This window comes from Leptosomus discolor, chromosome 1, assembly GCF_034619465.1.
Source record: "Leptosomus discolor isolate bLepDis1 chromosome 1, bLepDis1.hap2, whole genome shotgun sequence".
Classification (NCBI taxonomy): Eukaryota; Metazoa; Chordata; class Aves; order Leptosomiformes; family Leptosomidae; genus Leptosomus; species Leptosomus discolor.
Genome location: NC_141391.1, coordinates 176,758,005 through 176,775,521, shown reverse-complemented (window position 1 = coordinate 176,775,521; position 17,517 = coordinate 176,758,005). Strand labels below are relative to the sequence as shown.

The 17,517-nt window shown below is 39.0% G+C and overlaps 1 protein-coding gene across 2 annotated transcripts in view; it reads right to left on the bottom strand.

Moving 5' to 3' along the window:
• The window catches only part of OSBPL8 (oxysterol binding protein like 8), a 49,238-nt gene extending 35,462 nt beyond the window's left edge, over positions 1-13,776 (bottom strand). The window contains exon 1 of one of the 2 annotated variants that reach the window (XM_009947150.2): positions 13,639-13,776. In XM_009947150.2, the coding sequence (XP_009945452.1) occupies positions 13,639-13,729 (91 nt within the window). In that variant the 5' untranslated portion in view covers positions 13,730-13,776. Of the gene's footprint in view, positions 1-242; positions 385-13,638 lie in introns of those variants that run through there. The other variant, XM_086480210.1, reaches the window with a different exon arrangement.
• Positions 13,777-17,517: the final 3,741 nt, after the last annotated feature.

Here is a 17,517-nt window from a genome sequence, read left to right as displayed (position 1 = left end):
AGCCAGTATCAAATACACAAATGCTCGTTAAAGAGAGATTTGCTGTGGTGCAAGCTAAGTTACTCACTTGCCTATCTGCAAATCTTGCCACTACAAAGAGCTGTTATCTAAATGCATACAAACAATATTCTTTCTGATTTCTACCAACATCCCAGTACATTACTTTCATTCAAGATGAAAAATCTGAGGTGGAAATTATATTCTCTTCTGTACATTTTAAGAAATGCAAGACCAAAACAAACCTGGTGAAGCAGGAGACAGTTCATTATATCCTCCAAATGAAGCATTCCGGACAAGCTTTCGGCCATCAGCTCTTGGAGAAAACACAGATGAAATCCCAGCACATGAAGAAAACCTACGTCGCACTGGACCCTCTTCCTTCATGAGTTAAGGTGTTTGTGTAAGGATTATGTTCTCTGTGAAAGCTGGTTAGCATTAGCTGCTTGGAACAAGAGTGTTGCAGTAACAGCTTTTTACCTCACATTCTGATGAGTAAGATACAAAAGGAAAAAAAAAAAAAAAGAAACAAACGAAGGGCACATGAAAAATGCAGTGAAGAGAGAGGCTGCCGAATCAGCAGCAAGTCAAGCAACACTATACTCCTCTCCTCAAACCCATTAGCACGCTTAAAGCAGAATGGCTTTGCTTCAGCTCCTCTTTTCCACAAACACACATCTCATTTTTTTACATCTCGGTTTTGGTCCTACTCTTCTCTGCTTTCTAAGCGCACAAAAAATGGTGATTATTTAGGTTTTAAGGATTCCTTAAATCAGGGTTTTTTTTTTCCCTTTCAAGTCCCAAATTTCTACTGCACAAAGTACAACTCGTGAGCTATGTGGCTTCCCTATTTGATATTGTGGTACACTACAAGTATCTGAAAAGGGAGCTGATGTTGCGTTGTGCAATGTTGAACTTCCTTGTTTGAGCACCTACCTAGCTAGTTTTCATCAACTGATTGTCGTGGCTTCTACATCTTCACTTCTTATTTTTATTTAAAAGGTGAGGTGATAGCTTTTTCTTCTCTAAGACTCTGCCATACTTATATATACAAACCAGCCTGACTCCTGGAAGAGTGGCATAAAATAAGCTCTGCAAAAAGGGTTTTTTTAATTATTAACACGCCAAATATCTCATGTAATGAATAAAACACTTAAATGAACCAACTTAAATGTTAACCATAAAAAATCCCGGTAAATTGTGCTTCAAGACTAGGAAGGAGCTGATCCAAACTGCTCTCACTGATAGCTACCAGATTTAAAGTCAAATAAGCTCTCCCTAACCTCCTTCATCCGCCGCTTGTTACATCGGCTGCTTCTTTCCCCTCACAACTAGCATGCATGGCCACCCTCTTCCATACGTGGAATTTCCTTCCTGTCTGGTGCTTCTCTGCTGATCCCATTTTCCCCACCACACCTTATCTCTGACAAAATATGTTTGCTGGAAAGCAGAAAAATAATACATTAAGAATTGGCTGGAAAATAAGAACTTGTGCTCTCCCTTACTTCATACTAGAGGTCTCCTCTTCCTACAAAGTGAAACACATGCCACAAATTAAAATCAACGGTAATGTGAATTTTATTAATCCTCAAATAATACTGTTTACTCCAGCTTTTATGCAAAGAGGTGTACTTACTATTTGTGGTTCAGTAATTTCAGTTCACACTGGCTCAAGGATAATACAGTAAACTGAAGTATTTTAGAACCCATATGAAAGGTTTTAACTGTGCAGAGTGTATGTGCATTGGTACCTTTAGATACAGAAAACATTGAAAATATTTTTTCTGATAACGAAACACAGTAGTTTCTAGGATCCTATGAATCACTAGAATTTCTTCATGCCTCTTAACAGACTAGTCCCAATACATGCCATGCAAAAAAGACGTAACTGAAAAAAAACAAATATGAGCCATCAATAGAAACCATTATATGCCATACGTAACTTTCACTTCTTTTGTACAAGAAGTGGAAAAACTCTATTCACTAGGGCACAGGGAGGAGCCGAAACTGCATGAGCACGTCTTGTGTTCAGGCCTGTCTCCATTTGTTCATTACTGTGTCTTGTACTTCCCTCAGCTGAAGCAGTCCTTGTCCAGACGCCCCAGAAGGAACAGAAAGAGCAGCTGAAAAACTTAAAAGAGCGGAAAGGTGGGCCAATGAGGAGGAAATGCAAGGAGGGAGAACACCACTTTTTTCTTCTTTTTGCCCTTTTTTTTTTTTTTTTTAAACCACCACAGCTCCACATCACTTCTTCAAATCTGTCGTCTTAACTACAAAACAGAACAAACTACCTTGGTCCAAATGTCTCCAGAATATGCATTTTATTTTTTCTAATTAAAATCAAGAAAAAAGCTGCAGTAGAAAAAGTCTCCTTACATACAGGAGGAACTGTATCCTCTCATTACAGTCTTGTCCAGCTAATGGGGTCTGTTGTCTTGTCTTTCAGAGTCAGGGCTATGACCCTGCCCGGGAACATCCTGCTGACACTGGTATCAGGACGCTTCCATGTCTTGCACCAGAACAGCAGGGTCACACAGAGTAATGGGAGGCTCCACCACCAGCCACCCGCGCAACTTTGTCTGCATCTACCTCTAGCTGCTGTGCCAGCCAGTTCTGGAGCCGCTACTGAGCATGACTCTGGCAGCCGACCAGGTTCTTTCACAGCCTAGTCTTCTCTGCCACCTTATGTTCATGCTATAAAAAAAGTGGCTAGACATCCAGAGGAAAAAATATAATCCTGAAGGTTCCCCCCTTATTTCTCTCCATGCCCTCTCAGGTCCCTTGACACCGTTCATGTAGCCAAACCGTAAACAAAAACAGATTAAAAACTTCTTCTTATGCCATATTCTCCATTAGAAGTGAAACTCAAATCTTTGGGTGGGTAAAATTGAGAATGTCAATATGGATAATGTTACATTTCCCCTCTCAGAAGCTATCTCCCAACAAAGGAAGCCGCTATCTGGGTATTCTGGCTAAGTACCTGCTGCTTTAACTCAACAGCAATATAGACTCTCTGCCTTTTGCCAAAATATGACTCTGTCTCACCACCACAAAGGCAGGGGAAAAAGAAAAAAAAAAAAATCTAATTTAAGCTTCTTCCTTCATCTCCCTCCCTCCCTCCACCCCCCAAGTCATCTTCATATTCCACTTAAACCTTTACATGGTTTGCCTGTAAAAATTCACTAGTTCAACTTTTCAACAGCTTGTGATTTATTATGCCTGATAATACTTGTATATACATGTTTATTTGTTTCAACTAGTTCAAAGCAGTATACATTGCTGGAGAGATAGCTGATACACAACTGAAAGGCTGCTAGATCAAAAGGAAACTGTAACATTTAAATAAAAATGAGCATTCATCTCCATGATGTGATGCTAATCTAAGGTTTATTGTAACTCTTGAGCATCCGCCTGCAATATTAAAGCAGTTTCTGCTCTCCACACACTCTGCGCCCAAAGCACTTAGAAATCCTTTTAATTCCTTGCAATAAATTTGATTCCTGAAAGGACACAGAGGTACTTTTAAGTATCTGGAAATGCTTTTATTTGCATGTTCTGTACATGACAACAGAAAGGTACACTTCATTAGCCACCACATATTAGAGGAAAAAAAAAAATTAAAATCCTTTTTCCTCTTCTCCCCTCCCTGAAAATAAATTCAAACAGAATAGGTCAATCTACTGATAAAATCAGAATTAGTATCATTCATTAGGTTATCTTAGACTAATGTCCTAGGAAGCCTTCTACCCTTTTGATATCAGTTCCCAGTACCTTAATAATTGATATACTTAGAAAATGCATCAACATACACAGCTTGGAAGTTTACACGGCTTCAAAATGATCACAAATAGAACTACAGCCAAGCCCAAGTGCAGAAGTCAGACCTAGCTGAAAAACCTGCATAAACAGGAAAGTATCTGCACTCCAGCCTAAATGCATCAGGTGTGTGCCAAAGTGTATCTGTGCATGAAAAAATAAGATTCATCATAACAAAAGTTAAGTACGTCATGAAAGCAGGTGCTAGACTAAATATGTCACTGAAAGGGAGAACAAGTGTCCTAGTTTCTCTGTTTTATATAATACCTAAATCAGTAGGAAGACAAAAAAAACCACGACTGAAATACTTAGTTCATCTGTCTTGGGGGGTGGGGGGGAAGGGGAGGAGAACCCATTCTCAGTCAATCTGTTGAATGTTTCTTTAGAGGAGGAAAACTTATCTGTTGTATAAATTTTTCTAAAGGACAGAATGCACTTCTCATATCAGCTACTCAATCAAGGCTTCTTCAGTACTAGATGCTGGCTGAAAACCAAACCATAATCCCGTGCTTAAGACATTCTTCCAGGATACTGCTTGGGGCAAAACTTAAATCTCAATATATAAAACAAAGGCAAATAAAAGACACATACAATTCCAACAGTGCATGGACACTTTTGACAAAGCCTGGTTTTAGTTTTAAAATATTTCTCCAACTGAAAAATATTTACAGCTGAAAAAAACACAGGCTTACCAAAAAAGACTTCTCTGAAATCTACAGGTGTGAATTCCAAGCATGGAAACTGAACTCAAATCAAATGTATTCTGAACCATCCAACTGCAGAATTTTAAATATAGATTTTTAGAAGTTTAAAATAATGAACACATTATACAAACTGATGCTGATGCAATAATACAACTAAGAATATATCCAGTGATGCAAAGTAAAAAAAATACTCCTTTTCCCCTTACAGATATACAAGGAAAACCCAAAACCTTAAAACCAAACTCTGTGAAAGCTAAAGGGAGAAGAAGGAGGAAGGAAAACTGATGGTGCAGCAGAGAAGACAGAAGCTTTTTAGACTTGCTCTTCAAGTCTGACAATAATTTGCCCTGACATCTTGACAATGCTATGTTTTCTGGTAGAATTCTCCCCCCAGTACAACAAAAGAAAAGGTCATAAATAATTCTCTACATGCAGCGTACACACACTCTTTGCGGCATGCAGAAAACAGAAAAACAAAACTGCTAAACTATCATACGTATGAGTCTTATCCAACACCTGATTTTCTGCACATGGACGTTAAGTGAAAGTGTTTTTCTTCTACGTAACAAAAAAAGGGTATTAAAGATATACTTGCCTTCAGACACCAATATTTGATTCAGAAAAAAGACATCTGAACCATGAGGCTACAAGTTGTGCTGGTAGTTTATAGCAGCAAGTTTCTTTCACCAAATATTCTTCTGTTCTGTGGTATTTCCAAGTCGAGTGCAGTCTAGTTGAGGAGTAATTCCAGAGGCACGCCTGAGAGCGGTTATGAATGAACACCAAGGCTCCCAGTACCCTGTTGGCAACTGTACTTCGCTGCACCTCCTTTCTTGCTAACACTCCTGCACAGCTCCTCCCACCCAAAGTAAATAGGCTTGCTCACTGCTCAGGTTTCAACCGTTTTCATCCTAGCCCTTACAAAATTCTCAGGGTCACAGTTCAGGTTCAAGTAGGCCAGCTCTGCAGAGATTATCATGGAGAAAGAGAACTTGCTCGAGAAGTTTCACAGTCATGAGCCCTGCTGTGCCTTTCAAACCCAGCACCACACTTTCATAAAGCTGTAACCCACACAGAAAGGAGCACATACAATTTAGCCAAGCCACAAAATACTGGGTGGAGTAGCATTTCAGAAATGGCAGGTTTTAATAAACACACAATGACTTGCAGAGAGGAATGTGCCAGAGTATGCACTACAGTAAGGAAGCAGGAGATTAAGACAATAGATTCAGGAGATTAAATACACACAGCAGAACTTAAAATATTTCACAAGAAGTTCAGTCTGGTAACGCAAGCTAAAACCAGATTATTTAGGGGTTAAACTCCTTCCTTGATTACTGTGACTAGAAGCTCGCTCACGTCGCATTTGAGGCAAGCATCACGAAAGCTATTTCAAGTAAGTCGCACAATTTTGCAGAACTGGGGCTTCACCTCCACGAGGTACATTCCACCATAAAACTGAAAAGCGACCACCTGCATCACTGGGGTCAGGTCCCTGCAGCAGTACAACAGATACTAATCCAGGACTACCTAAAGAACAACCAATCCACATGGCTCTTCTACACAGCTGATTACAAAATGCTTCCTCATCACCAAAAGACATGGTAAGGCAAATTAAAACACTTTCTGAGAATACAGCAAGAGAGACCAAGCCTCTTTAAGTGCAAGGGCTCGCAAGGTTTTAGACAGAAGTCCCACGTGGCAGGACAAAGCAAAAGCATTATAATTTTTCTAAGACATTGGACACACTTACTTTATAGAGAAGGTGCCTGACTTCAGAAGTAATATTTACTGTTAATGTGGAAGTGCTAAAAAATAAGCTTGTTGGAGAGCCCCAGCAAACCCTCTAGCAGTTCCTTCTCTAGTGTCTAGAGAGAGTGAGACAGACTTACACAAAGACAAAGTGAGGTAAAAAAGCATGACATGCTTAGTAATACGTTGCTCTTACTGAATACGTTATTCAGGCATTTTCAGATTTTCTATTCAAAGGACAGGTATAGTGGAGGGAAACAGGAGATTGCATGAAGTTACCTCCATGACTAAGTCTCTCTAGATGTAGAGAGTAAAGTCAAAGGAAACATGAGAAGAAAAACAACAAAAATCATTACCAAAGATTAGATATAACCCAACCACGCAGGAAAGAGCTTGATTTGGAACGAGATAGATTGGCAAGATTTTACCATCTGCAAGCCAAATACCATTAGCAAGAAGAAATACTAACGCACTGAAAGTGCTAGTCGAAAGAAAAGCAGGAGCTGACATTTAAGCCCTGATCAGTATTCTACCAGAGGAGTTACAGCCTCCCACGTGCTCAATGCATGCACCTGCTATAACCACAGGCATGCAGGATTCTTCTCTCCAGCTCCAACACAGTGCCTCTCTGCTGGGACTTTAGTCTCCTACACCCACATGAATGAACAGGCTCTTGTGACCTCCTGACAGAAACCTGGCCAAAGCACAGAAGCCATCTCAGGAAGAGTTGCTAATACTTTGAAAAGGCTTCGAGTTCACTGACACAGGGCTGTATCTTTCCTTCCACTGGACCACAGTAATCTGCCTTCCCCCGACAGCTGGTAAAGAGATGCACGCTATGTCTCCAGAGCTTCTTGCACGCTGACGACCAGCGAGCCAGAACAGGGATGATGACCGTCAGGAGCTCCAGACATTACTTACTGCCTGGTCAAACAAAACGTGCTGCTGCTGCTGTCAACTCAGCCAAACATCCGAAATAAACTTTTTTTTTAAAGGCTGCAAGTTGCACAGGTCTGTAACAAACCACCTTTAACTTGTCAGCTGGCAGTAATGTCCAAGTCTTATGTTTTCTTGGTCATTATGGCTCCCAAAGTCATCTCATCCCTTCAGCAGTTAATAAATGTTCTTTAGGACCTACTGCTTGACAACATCTGTTTTTAACTCTCCACTTTCTCTCACATGCAAAAATAGTTACATTTGTATTTCCTACCCAAATGCAGCATCCTATGGATTAAAATCCTAGTATGTCCTTTAGACCTTTACTCCAGAGCAAACAGTCTTTAGTACAAGCTCAGCACAGCCAAAACTGCCCTTACCCTCCACCAAAATCATTTCTGTTCATTTCGATCACCATCATTATTGGGAGACCTATAATTCTGCTTCCAGTGTCAATCCACCTCCCTGCACCTGAGCCGCTTCTGTTTCTCAGTCACAATTTCATCATATCGCAAACCGAATTAACAACTACTACTACTCCACTGAAAAGGAGGGGTAGATCCTGTTTCTTAGCTCAGCTCAAGCTCCTTCTGGACACACACTTCCACTCCTTATCCTTATTTGATGAGCTGACTTAAGAAAGGAAAAAAAAAAAAAGAAAAGAAAAAAAGACGACAGCAAGAAGCTGTTAATTTAGCTCAAAGATGTACATTATTGTAAAATACCTCCTCAGTCTTCATAATCCTAACACGCTTTTCCCAGATTTGCACCCCATTGCATCTCATCAATGCTTTGAATAAAGACAGGAAAAATACTGAGGGCTGATGCAGCCAAGTTCATGAGCCAGAAAGTTTGTCTGCACAGGTCATTGTTATCCACATGAAATACGGAAACTAGAGCTCCAAAATCTTAATGCATCATCTGCTGAGTTACCAGCCTTAAAGTACCAAACAGAATACTGTCAACACAAGCACCACTGCTCTTTGTTCCTATTTAAGTTTGGATGATGCTCCCAGTGTTACCTGCAAATTAGAGTCCTCATTCAAATCCACAAAACCCAAAAACTGTAAAATCTGTCCATAATGAATGTTGTGAATTTTATTAATTTTATGTTGTTCTTTCACCTCTTCACTCTTAAAAAATAAGCCCAGAGATTATCTCCCAAGCAAATAAGCACATATGTAAATTACTAGCAAGTTAAAAAAAAAAAACCTAGAAAAGCATTTCACCATACATACTTTGTAACACGTACTCAAAGGCACACAAAGAACAGCAGCACAAACTCTCATTAACAAAGCCATAAACAGGCAATACAAATACTTGTAAAAAAAAAAAAAAAGTCAGACATGTTCAAACATGCTATTACAGAATTTTTAATGCTACTATCTTAACTAGATTTGTCTTTTTACCACAAGTACAGCTTAGTATTATTTAACCATTTATGTTGTTTTCATAAAAAGGTTGAAAATTGTTTCAACAGCGTATTTGTAAGTTAGAAAATATTAAAATCCCTTTCTGAGGAGACTTCTGACTTTCTTCATAACTTTTAAGTGATCACTACTCTATATTAATCCATTTTATCAAATAAATAAAGCGGTATCCCAATGTTAAGTCTGAGTTAACAAGATTTACAAGAATCCAATTTACCAGGGATAATTTGTATAGCAACATAAACAGCTTACATCAGCAAGCAGAGTTCTGCTCTACAGCTTTTGAAAATGCAGTCTTGGACTCTCTATTTTCCATGTTCATTTTAATCTGTTCTGTCAATGATTCCTTTTTGTCACACATAGGTAGGTTAAAAAAAAGTAAAAACACAAAAATAAGCTCAATAAAACTTTAGTAGTTTGAAGATTAATGGTTAAGAACATTTTCAACTATAGAATGCAAACTCAGAAAATGAGCTAAATTAACATTGTTCAGCCTAAGTGTTAAATGCTAGAACTGAAAGACATTGTTTCAGCAGCCCTAACATCTATATGCACTTACAAAGAAGTGGTCTTGGTGAGTTGGCAAAGCCACGCTAGCTCACTACAGAGCCTAAAAGAAAACGATCCCACAGAAGTAACCAAGCCTTTACAGCAAAACCTAACTCCCCAAGCTCATTAAAGCTTCCATCAAAAAGCTACTGAATCATTTAAGTCCAATTCCAAGTCTGACAATCCTAAATAAAATATTTGGCAAAAAAAGCAGCATGATCATTTAATATGTTCAAGGCCAGAGAACTAGGAAGGTTTCATTGCCTAACAGATAAGGCAGAAGAAAACTAACAATGATCTGAACACACAACCTACCAGAAGGCAGCATTGCACACAATACACAGCATTGACAAGTCAGAGACAGGACCAACTTGGCAGATGTTATGAAAGGACAATTTAAGACTTCGAAAGTTAGAATTAAAGACTGCATGTGGGAAAAAAATGAAGATTTCTTTCAGAAAGTTTGATCTTGCAAATTCTTGTGAAGTCTTTATCACTGATCATTTTCCACCCTGATTTGAGAAATAAAGTAATCCATTTGAGTGAGCTGTTGAGTGAAAGAGTCTAGAAGCTGCTGCTTAAACATATACAATGAAAAGTCAGGAGTATCAGTAAAAGTTTTCAAGATCAACTCAATGCAGAGCTGCTCAAGGCCACTTTCACATGGAGTTCCTCAGTTATGACACCGAAAGCCTTCCTTCGTGTAGCTGAGCTTAGAGCTCCCAAGAAAAGTTGTACTGCTGGCTTTCTAGAAATAGTGGTACCACACAGAATATGAAAGGTTGTCTGGTTAAGTCAATTTTGTACCTTTATTAAACTCTTTCTTGGATGCAAAAACCTAGTTTACAGGTTTGTTTTGATATCTTTTGAACCTCAACACATCCAAATGTTACCAGCTTTTGCACTAGATGCCACTTGGATTTTGGTATTCTCAGACTTAAAGCCACTGATGCTTGAAGGCTCACGAAATTTGTTTTATAAAACAAATTGTAATCGCAGTATTATGATCAGGATAGGCTTATTCTGACCCTCGAGTTAACTAATGATGGGCAAGGCAGAAAGAAATTTAATACACAATAATTAAAGTTACAAGCCCATCTCAGGACCAACGCTATGTACAACTGAGTTGGCCTTTCAACACTAAAATTCTCAATTGGCTACATAAACCAGTGAACATAATAAACAAGCATAATCCCCACCATCAGTTTTTCTAATATATTTCTGTCAAATGACCTTGCTGAAGCTTTCTATGGAAGTGAGTCTGACCTCTACACCTTTAAAGGCCAGTCTGTTGCCTAAAAGATGAACTAGTCTCCAGCCTCAGAATACAGGACAGTGTATCTTCAAGAATCATAAAAAATCATGCAAAATAAGAACCTGTAACTTCTTTCTACAAACATTATGCAGACCAATGACAGTGTAAATAGACTTTTGCTTAACAATCACTAGACAATGCTGCCAGACCAAGCTGTACTCCACATTCGTAAACCAGATCTGTACTGGACTCCAAAAAGAAGACCCCCATCTCTGGCTCAGATGACACACTAAATTCCATCTCACAAGCGTGAAAGGAGCGAGGAAGAAAGAAGTCATGTTTTAAATTAAGAAATCAAGCACAGGAAAATAGAAGCTTTCTGAAAGCCAGAGCTATGGTCACAAAAATTAAAACCCAGTATTTATACACAGGAGCACTTAAATTCATGAAGTATATACCACTTACACCTTCACAATGACACATTACGTGGTTCACCCTTCATTCCAAACAGGAAGCCAATGGCCCAAACAGACATTAAATGTTTATCTCCACTCCCTCATATTAAGGCACAACTTCTCATCTTTTTTTAGTCATATTTGTAATAACTGTAATTAGGATCTTACTTAAAACACATGTAGAAGACACAAATTAAGCTTGTTGCAGTACCTTTTCCAAGTGATGGGCACTGGGCATGCCTCTCCCTGAACTGCTGCTGGCCGGTCAAAGAATCCAGCACACATGGTGGTGTTTCCCAACTAACACCAAAGTGCTGGTTTCTCCAAAGATTGCTTCTTCTTCACAGGTTTCATTTCATTCTGTCTCATTTATTTCTGTCTCACAAGCTCTACGCAAAACTGGCTTCGCCACACAGGCTCTTTTATTCAGGCAGCAGGAAGCATAACTTAGGCAATGGTGGCCAAATAGCATCCAAGAACATCCAACTGTCCAGCAGCAAAAGCCAAGTACCCATGTCACAGCTTCCCTTTTTTATATACATTTAATCAGTTCTTTGTAGGCTGTACCGTACACTTTTCTGGTTTGACTCTCTTTTATTCTGTGTCTAGCAGACTTTTGAATTGTTCATTTACATAACCCATCTCCTAAGGATGCATTCAGGTGTCAGTGACTAGAAGTATCTCCATTTAGTTCACAGTAAATGCCTTTAGATACTATTTCTAAACATTTACTATATTTTTGCATATTCTCATCATACAATACTAAAAGTATATTGTAAAGATCTTTGTTAATTGGATTTCAGCTACAGTCAGCCTCAAGTACTCTATCACTTCAAACTCTGCTCTACTTCATATTTCTCAGGCTTGCACAGCATATCTTTTTCCCTATGTAATAAGCTCACATTTTTACCAACACTGTAATTTCCCTGTAGGAATAACCACCACAGAAGAACCATCCAACTCCTAAATGTGGGTCAACCAGCTCCATAAAAATCAAACCTACACCTCCCAAGTTGCAGATGGGCTAGAAGTCATAATTAAAGGTTGCTGAAGCCTAGCCCACATCGTACCTTTTTACTACTGAAATTGACTGCAAGACAAATTCACTGGTTCATGAAACTACAGCCTTATTTCTAGTAGCGCTCCTGGAAGACTAGGTCAGTGATGACTGATGCTAAAAAAGGCACAGATACATTTAACCAGCTTAAAAATCACTTCTATAATCCCCAAAATAATCAGAGGGGAAAAAAATAAAATCAGAAAAGAAGACTTAATATTTGCAAGGAGTTTGACGTAATACAATCAAGTCTTAGCGCTGTTTAAGCCTGTTTTAAGGACCTTCCTGTGAGTGAAAGCCCTTAAAAAGGCACAACAGTTTGCCTTTATAAATTAGTGGGAATAGCAACATTACAGGAAGACTTTACTACAATATTCAAATACACTTATATAACTACAACATTTGTCTAGCAAGGGATACAACACAGTACACAGAGTGAATAAACAAAAATGTCTTTAAACATAATAATAATTATAAACAAGTTATATATGTATATTCTACAGGAAATAATTGCAGACTAAGAACAACGCAAGCCAGAGAACATCAAGCGCTGTTCCAGTGAGACAACAGCAGCTTTTGGAAAACACATCAGAGCTAGCTGTGGGTAGCATCAAAAATACTACCATAATAATTCTTAAAGTACACTAAAAGACTACCAGATTCAACATGGTAACAAATATCTTTGGTTTCAAAGGATTTTTTCTTTTTATCTGAACGGTACTGAATGGTAAAACAGGAAAATAACTCAAAGTTACCTGATGAACTGCCTTTATTACTCTGACAGACTAATATCATTACTTTGACAAAGCAAACTATAAAAGTAGGGCAGCTCATACAAAAAAAAAAAAAAATCTCAGGAACACTAGTCGTGGCAAGAACTAAGGGAAGCATAGATCACTACTAGCATATAGAGTAAAAGGAGAGACAATATTAAAAAAAAGCCTGAAGTTTTCAATAAGGACCCCACACCCCATAACAAATATGTCTAATGATATCCTAGGCAGTAAGAGTAGGACACACCACAAGCAGTTTCAAATGCAAATAAGTACAAGGAGAGCAACTACTGCTTGTTTTTTTCGTGGGTTTTGTTGTTGTTGTTGTGTTCATTTTTATTTAAATAGACTATCAACATGTCAGGTCTATTGCTGAGTTTCACTTTGCATCCAATCAGTTCACATGGATCCTCTGAGAGTTTCTTTTCAGGTTTAACAAGGCCAAGAGACTGTTTGAAAGCTGGCAAAAAGCAGTGCTGAGGCTTTTCTTTTCCTCACCTTTCCTAAAGAGAGGGATCTTTCAGTAAAAGTAATTGTTAAAAGATCTTTACACAAAGGTTCCAGGTTTAGGTGGTGTATCATAACACTTCTGCATAAACACACAACCTAAATATTTGAGACATTAACATGACCATCGGTTACAGGATTACACACAGATAATGATTTACCCTCACCTGGACTGTTCTCCCACAAACCATAGCATGCTTTAAGAAACTAGTGCACCACATAATGCATTTTCTTCTGTTTCAGTTTAACACATAAGGATACAAAGAACTAGATACAGTATTTCAATATACTTTCTTCCTTACCTCTTTACGGTGAAAGGCAGTGGCTTTGAACCAACACTTGGAACAGATAATTAATGTCAGCATTTAAGTTCTTTAAAATCTCTGTAAAAAATAGCTTTGTCTTACCATGGCTATGGGCAGTTCCTGGGCTGAGAGATGGCTGGAGTAACTCTTTGGTTGGAGTAAAATAGGCTTCTTTCCCCTGGCGCTGGCTCATTTTTCCTGGAGTTAAAAGCTGTGATTCATCACTGTTTGTTACCACTGCTGAAATACAAAAAGCGGATGCTTATTCAATGATGTGATATGCTTGTGCATAGATTTCTATTAACAATTTCACTACTATGTAAGAAACTGGTATTTAAATGCTGTCTTGCAAAATGTTTCATTGTAAAAAATGAGGATTTCAAACCAGAGATTTGCTTTGGAGGGGATGGCAGAAAGAAACCAACAAGACTGGTCTAAGACATGAGGCAGAAGATGAAACTAAAAACTAGGAGAAGGTAGAAAAGGCTGAATACAGACACAGCACAGAGCCATTACTTAACTTCTGAAATCCTCCTTTCTTTGCCACTTTTGTGACAGTCCTTGGTTTAACCAGCCACAACACAGCCAACCCAGGAAACAGCTTTGCAGATCAAGCTATGCCACCATCCCAGAAAGCTAGGATGAACGTACATCACAAGAAACACATCTTATTAATAAAGATCACGTACAGACTCTGTCAAGGCAAAGGCTTAAAGCAGAGGAGTTACCCTCCTTGAATCTTACCAGTTTGAAAGATTTGCCTGACATCTTCTAGCTATTTATAAGATCACCTGGCCAGCCATCCTGTTTATGGTGTCTGTAAATTTCCTTAAGCTGCACACAAGAAAACTGTACCTTTTTCATAGGGGAAGAATGGCTGACTCAGTAAGATCTGTCCTGTGGAAGCAGATTTACTGACAAAAAGAGATCAGAGGGGGAAACAATAGATGCTTACTAAAGAAAAGCCTGCCTAAAAGATTGAAACTTACAATGCTGCTCATTTCAAAGAGTTCCCAAGCCTTCCTCAAATAGTTTTAAAAGTTCAGCAGAAGATCTACTCAAAACAAACAAGTTCCATTTTCTGGATGGACTCTTCTTAGCTTTATCAGTCCTACTATCACAGTAATGGAAACATTTTTTCAGCAAAGCCTAGAATGAACACAAGGCAGTATGGAGGAGAAAAAAAAAGAAAAAAAAGGTGCTGGAGTGTGCCCAAAGGAGGACAAAGCAGCAACAAAGCTGGTGAAAGGTCTACAGCACAAGTTCTGTGAACAGCAGCTGAGGAAACTGGGGTTCTTTAGCCTGGAGAAAAGGAGGCTGAAAGGAGACTTTACTGCTGTTTACAACTACCTGAAAGGAGGCTGTAGTGAGGTGGGTGTTGGTCTCTTCTCCCAAGTAACATTCAATAGGACAAGACTAAATGGCCTCAAGTTGCACCAGGGGAGGTTTAGATCGGATATTAGGAAAAATTTCTTCAACGAAAGGGGTGTCAAGCACTGGAACAGGCTGCCCAGGGAAGTGGTGGAGTCACCATCCCTGGAGGTACTTAAAAGACATGTACATGTGATGCTTAGGGACATGGACTTGATAATATTAAAGGTCTTTTCCAATCTAAACAATTCTATGATTCTAGCCTATGATTTCTTCAGCAGGGCCTAGCATAAACACAAGGCAGTATAAAGAATGCGTGGATGCCAGGATACCCACCTGTACTATTTTTCTACAACAGACAAACCATCTAAAGCTCTGCTGCAGACAAACTATACCCTATGCAGACTGCGACTCAGGAAAAATACATGAGGAGACGGACAAAGGAGGTAAAGAGCTCATTTTACCAGTTCAGAGTTCAAGTCTGTCAGTGCCAGAAGGCCAATACTTCAAAAGTAGTGACTGACTTTGCTCTTCTTGTAGCATCACCAAACTAGCTTTTTATTGTCCTGCAGCTACAAGTAAGGGAAATGGAGGGAGCAGGGGAGTTGCTGAAGTCTTGGGAAGGGACTGTATGACAAAAGGTCTGGTATCTGAAATAAAAAAATAAAAGGAGGGCGTAGAAAACAAGTGCTTCACGGGCTTGCATGAAACGAGTCTCACTTGTTTTATAAAGAGTTCCAGATGCACTGAAGTACCACCAACTTTCAATCGACTAGATGAAAGCTGCTCTCGAAGAGACACCAGCCATTTAGCTTCAGAGAGATGGTATTTCACAGCCCACTGTGCTCCGAGGGTGCCCCCGGCCAGCCCCCTGCCACCGCAGCGGGCACTGCTCCAGCTCTGCAGGGGCGCTCCTCGCCTTCTGCACCGACGGCCCTGTTGGAGACTCGCTCCGCAGCAGGAATTGCACCAACAACCCTTTCTCAAGTGACCTGTGCAGAAGACTCATTTCTGAATGGGCAGCGTGCAACACCACTAACTCCTTTTTAAGTTTTAAGCTTAATTCCGAAGTTGTTTTTTTTAAGCTGTCAAGATGTGATCATTTCTCAGGTGGTATTTGCCAGTAATTTGGAGTGTAAGCAAGCTCTGCACACAAATTTTACCAAAGCATGAACTGAACTCAGTGATGTTAACTCAGTAGCACCCATAGGGTTACAAGCTTCAAGTTCACTATTAAATTAATTTTGTTAGTCTGCTCCTTTGCTCCTTTGTTAGTCTGGAGATTCAATTTGGGCCCTGCAAAGACTGCTAGCACTGTCAGAAAGGCTTCTTTCCTACAAAACACAGTTTATGTAACACCTCACATAGAATATATTGTGGTAAGCACTGTGCATGCCTGAGGATTTAAGATAAACTTCTTAAATCAGCTGGGCTTTTGAAAAATTCATAAAGCTAAAGGATGATTATAAGGAGAGTTTTAAAATCTCCTTTTTATACAAAGCACTATAAAAGTACTAAACAAATGGAAATAAATCAGTTAAGAACATAAATGTCTATCCACACTGTTGCAGGCACTGGGAAGAAGTTGTCCCCTTTCTTCAGAATGCATCATCCTGATGCTCAGGTGTTTGCACTGGGGTAAGGGGGAAGACAAGGCAAGGCAGAACATACCTGTTGCTTTGAGCAGGGGATAGAGAATAAGGTTACTAAGAAGCTTTCATCTTTTTTCTATAAAAGACTGACTAATGACCTGATTTTTACAGATGCCTGTGTAACCACAACTGTAAAATTAGCAGGATCTTCAGGAAGTTAATGATGTCTGTAAAGATATGCCTTAAGCATCTCATGGCAGGAGCTCTGGAACTTTAGAAGACGGAGATGGAAACAAAGAAAGCTCTTACAAGGAAAAGGAAAAAGTACTTGGAAAGGAGACAGGAGGGGGAAAAGTTATGCTAGTAACGAACTTGAGCTTTCAAGATACCATTAAATCAAATATCTACCACTCAGAAGCAGATCTTTTTAAGACAGTAGATGTAATCAGTACATATTAATACTCAGCAATGTATAGAGGCTCCTTGGCTGCTGTTTATAGCTTCTGATGGACTGATTTTATAAACACTACAAAAATGTATGCTACATACTTAAGTAATCTAGTTACTGACAATGATTGACAGTTCTATAACTACTTTTGAACTCATTTCAAGCATGGAATGATTTTATCCTGGAATTTCATTACATTCATAGAATAAAACCAACAGTGATACTGAAAGACAGCAATAGTAATTTGCTCTAGTGACTTTGCTCACTTGCGAAATTAAAGTTAGCATGAAGGAATAAATGAAGTTTCTAGTCAAAAACATTTTCTTATCTGCCAAAATACCAAACTGAAACTTACAGTTTTGGACTTATGTGTCCCCACATACCTGCAGTGTACCTCAAAAAACCACAGCCAGTTTCTGACTAATCTTCAAAGCACTCACACTTCCTAGTAAGTTTTGGTGAAGACAACCAAAATATGATTTTTTAAATTATTTTTTATTTCTTAAATATTCCTGGGGAACATCTCACCTATGGAAATGATCAGAGGGCTGGAATGTTTCTCCAAAAAAG